The sequence below is a fragment of the Toxoplasma gondii genome, chromosome IX (assembly GCF_000006565.2).
Source record: "Toxoplasma gondii ME49 chromosome IX, whole genome shotgun sequence".
In the NCBI taxonomy this organism is placed as follows: domain Eukaryota; phylum Apicomplexa; class Conoidasida; order Eucoccidiorida; family Sarcocystidae; genus Toxoplasma; species Toxoplasma gondii.
In genome coordinates this window covers 3,278,527-3,286,124 of record NC_031477.1, presented here as the reverse complement: position 1 = coordinate 3,286,124, position 7,598 = coordinate 3,278,527, and the positions used below count along the sequence as shown (strand labels likewise).

General features: G+C 58.5%; 1 protein-coding gene across 1 annotated transcript in view; it reads left to right on the top strand.

The window, feature by feature from the left end:
- The first annotated feature begins 676 nt into the window (after nucleotides 1-676).
- TGME49_289520 (hypothetical protein) overlaps nucleotides 677-7,598 on the top strand; it is a 16,912-nt gene continuing 9,990 nt past the window's right edge. The window contains exons 1-3 of the mRNA XM_018782084.1: nucleotides 677-2,570; nucleotides 2,985-4,079; nucleotides 4,761-7,272. Coding sequence (XP_018636408.1) covers nucleotides 1,972-2,570; nucleotides 2,985-4,079; nucleotides 4,761-7,272 — 4,206 coding nt within the window. The 5' untranslated portion in view covers nucleotides 677-1,971. The remainder of the gene's footprint in view (nucleotides 2,571-2,984; nucleotides 4,080-4,760; nucleotides 7,273-7,598) is intronic.

Below are 7,598 nucleotides of genomic sequence, written 5' to 3'. Positions count from 1 at the left end.
AGCTTCTTTTGCGCAGATGATCCGCGTGCTGGGCTGTCTCGACGGTGTGTGGAAGTTGTGTCGGAGACCCGGAAGGCAGCTGCTCCAAGGAACTCCCAGTCGTTTTCTCCGTTGCCCCGTGGCAGGCGACGGCTCTTTAAAGCAGCAGAAAACTGGGACTTGTGTGCAGAAGAAAAGCGGAGACGTTTATCGAGCTTTACCCGTGTGTACCGACGCGCTGGTGGGTGTCTCGTGCTGTGCAGCGATAAGTATCGGGTGTTCTTTTCTCTAGAGGAGACTCTGACTCTGCCGGGGATTAGCATGCAGACACACGCAGACGTACACAAGTGTGTGTAGGTTCGCGAGAAAGGGTTTCACACGCAAGAAGAGATTCACCAGAGATGTGCTTTTTCCAAAAACCGGAGGACAACCTGGCGCTAAATGGAGAGACGGGAAAGACTCTGCATGCACATAATTCTACGGCGAGAGGCAGCGAAAAACAGCTTTCTGGCTGTGTTCTGGACAGCAGACAGCAGAGCTGCAAGTCACCTTTGGAGACAAAAACGAAGACCGACCTGTCGGCGGTTTCTTTTCAGCTTTCTCCGCTGCTCTTCTTCACGGGCAACCTTCTTCCGGCCGTGTTGGAAACACCGTCGTTCCTCCCTCCATTTCTTCTTCGGGGTTCTGCTCGCGACAGCGCAACGGAACCGACTCGGCAGAAGCCCATCTGGTGTGTCTTTTGATGTCTAAGGAAGCTCGTTTTCTTCTCCCCTATTTTTTCTTCTGTTGACCTCACGCCTCCAGTCGCGCTTAAGTGCCTGCCGTAAGCACACGGTTTCCTGTGACATGGCTTCGGCGAAAAAAGTCACCTCGTCGCCCGCCTGCTTTTGCCTGCGAGCGTACAGACACTCCAGCGAGACTGTTCGGACTGCCTGTTTCAACGCGATGCGTGCTTCCCCAGATGCATGGCTTTTCTGTTTCGGGCCTCTTCTCCAGATGAAGCTCGTCAATTTCTCTCTTCGTCTAGGAGGACTGCGAGAAGCCGGAACTAGCGACCTCCAGCTCCTCTCACCGTCTCACTATCGTCGGTAACCGCTCTTCCACTTTCGCCTGAAAGCCGTTCAACGTTGGCCTGTCCTCACAACCTCTCTGACAGAAGCATGGGATGCAGCGGAGGCTCCACGCATGCGAATTTCGGTCGACAGCTGATCGCTCTGTCGCCTGCGCGCCCTTCGTCGTGGATGCTAGTGAACAGAAATGCTTTGCTTCACACGAACGAGAAATCCGTTCAGAGGAGACGACCCGCTTGGTTGCTGCAGGGAGGCTCTCGCTACCGGGAAGGTGCATCGCCACGGCGAGCCTCTCGGGTGTACGTACACCCTGCGTGTTCCTCTCTGCGGTGACGCCCTCTCTAGCTGACGTTTCCGTTGTGTATTACGTTCTCTGTCCAGAGCTTCATAACGTGCGGTTCCTCAACTTGGGTCAAGTTGTGTGTTTCGGTGTCTTTTTTCCGTCGAGAAAGTCCGTTTTCTCTCCACTACGCCTGTGTCTCTCTCCTCGTGTCTCGTCTGCTTGTCTGGTTTCACTGCTTACTCTGTCCTCACCTTCCTTTCTTTGCAGTTCCACTTTTCCTGTTCCTTCCCTGTTTCGCCGTGCCTCTCGTCTCGCTTCTTCCTCGGCTGGAACCGGAGCGTTTCTTTCTTCAGGCGCCCTCACAGTTTGAAGACTCCTGGACTTCCTCCTTCCACTTGGCCTCTTCTTCTGTTTCCTTCGTTGCTATCTCCACGGGGCCCCATCTTTGCTTCTCCGGTATAGTCTCACTGTCTCGCGGTTTTCTCTCTCTCCCTCTCCGTCCCTCCCATTCCCCCCTGCCCCGGCTCCTTTTGCCGAGCGTCTGTTGGCAGCAGTTCCTCTTCAGAATCTCCTTTATGGAGATCTGCTCACCTCGCCCGTTCCATCCCCGCCTTCCGTTCTCTGCCATCTTCAACCGCGATGGAGACGCGCGAAGGCGGGGACTGGGGCTCGCTGCCTCCTGCTGGCCTGGAGACGGAACGAGCGAGACAGGAGAGGGAAGAAGAGAAGAAGCGGATTCTGGAGGAGATCCTCCAGCAAGACTTGTCTGACGATGAGGAGTTCGACCGGCTTATACTCGGCAACTCGCGGTCCCATGCAGATCGAGATGGCAACGGTCGCCAGAGCAGTGGAGGGCTGGCGACGGCTTCCTCGCAAGCCGGTGCTGGGGAGTCAGCGGCACTGGCAAACTTCGCCGACAAAGAGTGGGCAGAAGGCGGAGGAGGAGGGCAGAGGCAAGGGACGGCGACGCACTGTTCTGAGGTGTCTGTACACCCCACACAGCCTTCCAGCCCTGCGCAGGCACTGGGCTTGTCCGGCCGCGTTGACGCAGAGGCGCGAGCTCCGGAAGAGCCGATTTCCATGTCTCATTCCTCTCCGGGTGTCGCAGGGTGTCAGAAGGAGAAGGAAGCGACAGGCGGAGAGAGCGACGTCTCGGCTGGAAGGTTGGCGAGGACGACAAGAACTGTCGAGGAAATCTTGAATGCCATCGAGGAGGAAGAAGAGGAAGACTGGCTCAGGTAAGCGACAGACAGGCGAGCAGAGGCGACGTGAGAGGGGGACATTCAGGTCGGTGGGGCCGTGAAAACATGGCGAAGATTCCAGAGACCTGCGGCGGCGCATATCGTGGAAAGCGAGTTTCAAAGTGAAGTGACAAAGCGGAGTCTGATATTTAGAGGGAGAGGCACATCTGGGGAAAGAGCTGTTGAGAACGACGACGCATCCATCAGCCCAAAAAGAAGCGTCGGGAAGCGTGCCACCGGTGTGCCGGATCCTAGGACTCGAGACATGCAGCGAGGAAAGTTTTTGTTGCGTCTTGGACGATCGTCTGTGCGTGGTTGGCGGATGTCTCGGGTGCTTGGCCATCAGCTTTCAACTCTCTCTCACTTGTTCACATGCTCTTCGGTTTCGCTTCCTCTGTCGACGCACTTCAGGACTCTTCTTCCGCGGTCCTCGCATGCAGAGACTTCGTGTAACGCCTTGGCTGGAGGTGCCTTCTCCCCTTCAGATAGAGAGACGCTTCTACCTGCAAGAGGCCGCGAAAGGAGAGAAGATGACAGAGACCCAGGAAGAAGGCCGTTTTCGCAGCTTCCGGTCCAGGTTCCGCGCCCCGATTTCTCGCACCCACAGTGTGCAAGTCGTACTTCGCAAGCGCCCGGCGAAGCACCTTTGGTGGGCGACGCGTACTCTTTGAGGAAGGAGAACGTGGAAGCTCGCTATCAGGCTGCAAGGCTCCGGAAGAAAGCAGTTTCGTCGTTCTCCTCGCTCTCACCCTCTGACAGGGCCTCGAAAACGCGTCGGTCCTCGACGAAGACAGAGACATCAGATTCGTCTTCTTCTCTTTCGCGTACCTCCGGCTCTCGCTCTTGGTCGAGGTCCTCCTCACAACTGTCAGACAGCGAGGCGTCTTCGCCGTCGGATGAGCCTCTGAGGCTGGCTTCTGCGCGTCGAAGAAGAAAAGGGCAAGCGCGACGCACAGGAGGTCTGCTTCCTTCCATCAGGTCCCGATTTCTTCCTTCTTCTCGCGTCGCGTCTCTTCGCCTCCTCACAGACGCGCCCCTCCAGTGGACCTGCCGGGAGCATGCAGTCACCTGGGGTGGGCAAGCGGCGCTCGCGGCGGCTCTCGCCCTGGCCAAGGAAGGCGACGGAGACAAAGGAAAAGACGAGAAAAAGAGGAAGAAAGGAATCTTTTTCGGGCGACGAGAGGGGGACGCTGACTTCGATTCGTGGCCAAGAAGGCCGAGGCGAGGCCAGGGAAGACGTGAAGCAAAAGATCGCAGAAGAACAATCATTCCAGAGCCTCTCGAACAAGCGGCCGTCGACCGGCTCCTCCCAGCGGCGCTAGCCTCTGACGACAGGCCCCAGCTCGAGCGCGGGAGAGATACATGGGGCAAAGAAACTGGAACGCATGAAACTCTGGAAAGTCCTCTCACGAGGCAAACTGAAGAAAACCGAGCTGCTGAGGAAGTACACACCGTCCAGGCTCCAAGACACACCGCCATGGGGCCTTTCGATGCCGTCGCCCAAGGGTACGAACCGATCCAAATGTACATTTTATATATATATATATATATATAAATTTGCATAAACATGTATGGATATATATATATATATATATATGTATATATATGCATCCATATGTGGGCTGCAAACCTGTAGAAAACGCGTAGGGGGGGGGGAGTCAATGAGTGACGGCTGTACACGAGAAAGCAGCATCGACAGAGAGGTGATCCCCACTGAGTTGGAGAGTGTCAGTGAGGGAGAAACGTGTACAGAGGAAGAAGGCTCGGAAACACAGGAGACAGACAGGTTGGAAGCCAACAGCGGAGCCCGAGCAACAGTTCGAAGTTTCCCTGTCGATCTGGCCACTTCGACAATGTTACAGATCTGTTTCTTGTATACATTTATGTGAACACTGTGTATCGAGATATACATACATGCATGCATACAGATACACATACATGCATACATACATACATACTGATATGCATACATCCATGCATACATACATACTGATATGCATACATCCATGCATACATACATACAGATATGCAAGCATACATAGGTACATGCATGTAAAGGTACATTCATCCACTACCATCCCCAGATAGTGCCGCGAGGTGATGATGATGCTCGTTCTTGCTTGTGGAGCGTCGCTGACTTGGCTTTCGTTTGCATGCAGTGTTGTGTTTGTTGTACCTGCTGCGCAGCTTCGCTTCGCTTCAGTCTCTGGTGGCGTCTGTGGGTCTTCCCACATGCTTCGACAGTTCACAGAGTCTGTTGGCGATCGGGACTTCTCGGGGCTTTGCGCTTCTCGTCGACGTGCATGCGTTGCCAGTGGCCCCTGACCCAGATTCGCGGCAGAGCTTCTTCGCCTCGTTCTTCTCTTCTCCCGAGGCCTTTCCGCTCTTCCTTCCGCCGCCTGCACAGCCGCCGCGTGCGTCTCCTTCCGCTTCTTCCTCCGCTTCGAGTGGCAGTCTTGCCCCTGCGTCTTTCCTCTCGTTAAGTCTCGGAGAGATTTCGGCGACGGGCGCACCTGAAGAAGAAAAACTGGGGGCTGTATCCTCGATCTCCCTCGCAGACTCCCTCCGCTTTCTCCTCGTCGGCTACAAAAGCGGCGCGGTCGCGCTGTACGAGATCCACCCCACGAAGGCGCAGCGCCAGCAGGTACCGCCCGGGTGTACGTACACCCCAGCGAACCCGAGAGAGGGAGGGGACGCAGAGGCCCTCCTGGCAGCGAAGGCCGAGCAGAGTGTGCCTTTGCTGCGCGGGTACCAGGCGTCGCTGCTGGCGTTGTCGAAGGAGGGCGGCAGTGTCTCCTTGACGTCTTCTGCAGAGTCGGAGCAGGCAAGAGGCAGCGAAGCCTGCAGCAGAGGCCACAGGGGACCCCAGGCGTCGAGCAACGCATGCGCGGACACGAAGAAGGAGAACAAGAGCAGCAGCGTCTGCTGTCTCCGTTTCATCTCGCTCGGGGGTCGTGGAGAGCCAGGCGGGCGCGGAGCGTCGAGTCAAGGCGGGGCCTCGGGCTCCAGTCCCGCGGCGTCATACGGCGCAAGCGTGTGGCCAGTGCCATCCCTGGGGCGCTCGAGTGTGCTGCCCTCGGGGGCGCTCGCGGTCGCACTCGCCGCGGACGAGCGTGGAGACTTGTTTGTGCTTTCCTTCCAGAAGGCTTTTCTGTCGGTTGCATGCGACCGACGCTTCGTCACCCCGGGGATCCAGACTCTCGGCGCGATCCTCGACATTCGCGTCTTGCCTCCGCCTCCCGCGCCGGCCGCCTCGGCCTGGGGCATTCCTGGGCCCTCTGCGCCCGCCTCCAGGGGCTCCGCCCTCGAGCGGGGCCTCCGTGCGCTCCCCCTGTTAGGACGCGGGGTTCCGGGGGACGAGCAGGCCTCCGCCAGGCCGAACTGGGGGGAAGAAACGGCCTCGGCGCCCGAGGCGGCCTCTCGCCTTGCCCATCCTGCGGACGAAGCTCAAGTCGTCGCGGTTGCATGCAGCAACGCGGTTTTGCTTCTCGCGTTGCTACCTCAGCCTTCCCTCGTTTTCCGCCTCGACCTGCTCTCCGGGTCTCTGCGAGTCGCGCTCCCGGGGTCGGGCTCCAAAGCACCCGCCGAGGGTGTGAGCAGCGCTGCGCCACACGAAGAGCCACCGCCGTACGGTCGCCAGGCGCCGCGCCAGGCGGAGCCCAGAAGCTTGTGCTCTTCTTCCTTCTCCTCGGTCGAGTCTGGGGCCTTCCAGGTGTTGGAGGGCGAGGCCCGGCGAGAGGCGCGGCTCGGCAGAACTCGAGACGAACGCAAGAGTGAAGAAGACGCGAGCCCAGGCGCGAAGCAGTTGCAGCAGACTGCGCTTCCAGACCTGCCGTGCATCGCTTGGCTTCGAGCGGCAGTTCACCGGAAGCGCTTCTTCGACGACCCTGTTGTCGCCGTCGGGCTCTCCAATGAGGTCCGACTCTTCGCCGTTCGCACCCCACGCGGCCCGCGTCTGGGAGCAGGCGGAGCCGCAGAACAGCCCGCAGAGGGGAACAAGGCCCTCTTTGTCGAGCCTGGAAGCCGAATCTTCTCCTTCGAACACCGCATCCAGAGTCTCCAGGGGATCGGGGACTCCATCCTCTGCATCATGAACTCCGTAAACGTGCTCGGCTTCTTCCAACTGGTACAGAGGCCGTCGCCTACCATTTCTTCATCTTCTTCCTCCACTTTTTCGTTTGTCGAGTTGATGCTTCTGCAGCAAGTGGATGTGTCTCTGGCCAATCCGGTGTACTACCGTTTCACAGACGTGAGCCTCATTAGTCAGTTGGTGCGTCAGCAGCGCGAGAAACAGCGAGAAGAGCGGCCGGCTTCTCCTGCGTCTCTTTCCGGAACTCACGGGGGCTGGGCCTGGGGACTCTTGGGCGGCGAGAAAGGCGCGCGACACCGGCTGCTGTTCGGGGCCAAGAGGCCGGGCGACGCCGGGGCTCGCGCCCGCGAGGCCGAGGAGGCGCATGCAGGCAAATCGGACGCGTGCGGCCAGGCCGAGGTCGCGCCAGAGGCCCTGCCGGTCTTCGCGGCCTCCTACGCGAACTCCCTGTCTCTAGGCTACGGCGGTGTTTCTCGCGAGAAGACCTTGCTTGCAGACATTTTTTTTTCTGGTGAAGATGCGGACGGAGGCGACACAGGCGCACGCAGAGAGAGGAGAAGATGTCCGGGAGACGAAGGCGCCACAGAGGTTTGGGTCGTCGGACTCGAGGTGAGAGAAGAAGCAGAGGCGGGGTCGAAGTGGGGACGGAAGCGCTGCAGATGAGTCACGGTCCATTTATAGGCTTGTGGCCGTCTCCGCTTCTCTCGATTCGATCGGTGCAACGCGTCGTCTTCGCTGATTCCTCCCAGAAATGGACGTTGTCTGCTGCGATTCATCTGCCGCGGGTGTTTCTTCTTCCTGTCGGCCTCCTTCGCTTCTCTTGGCGGTCGCCGATCTGCGGCCGCCTTTGGCGACTCCCTGTCGCCTCGCCTCAGCACCTGCGATGGATTTCCTCCCTCACGATTTGTCTTTTGTGGCGCCTGCTTGAGATGTAG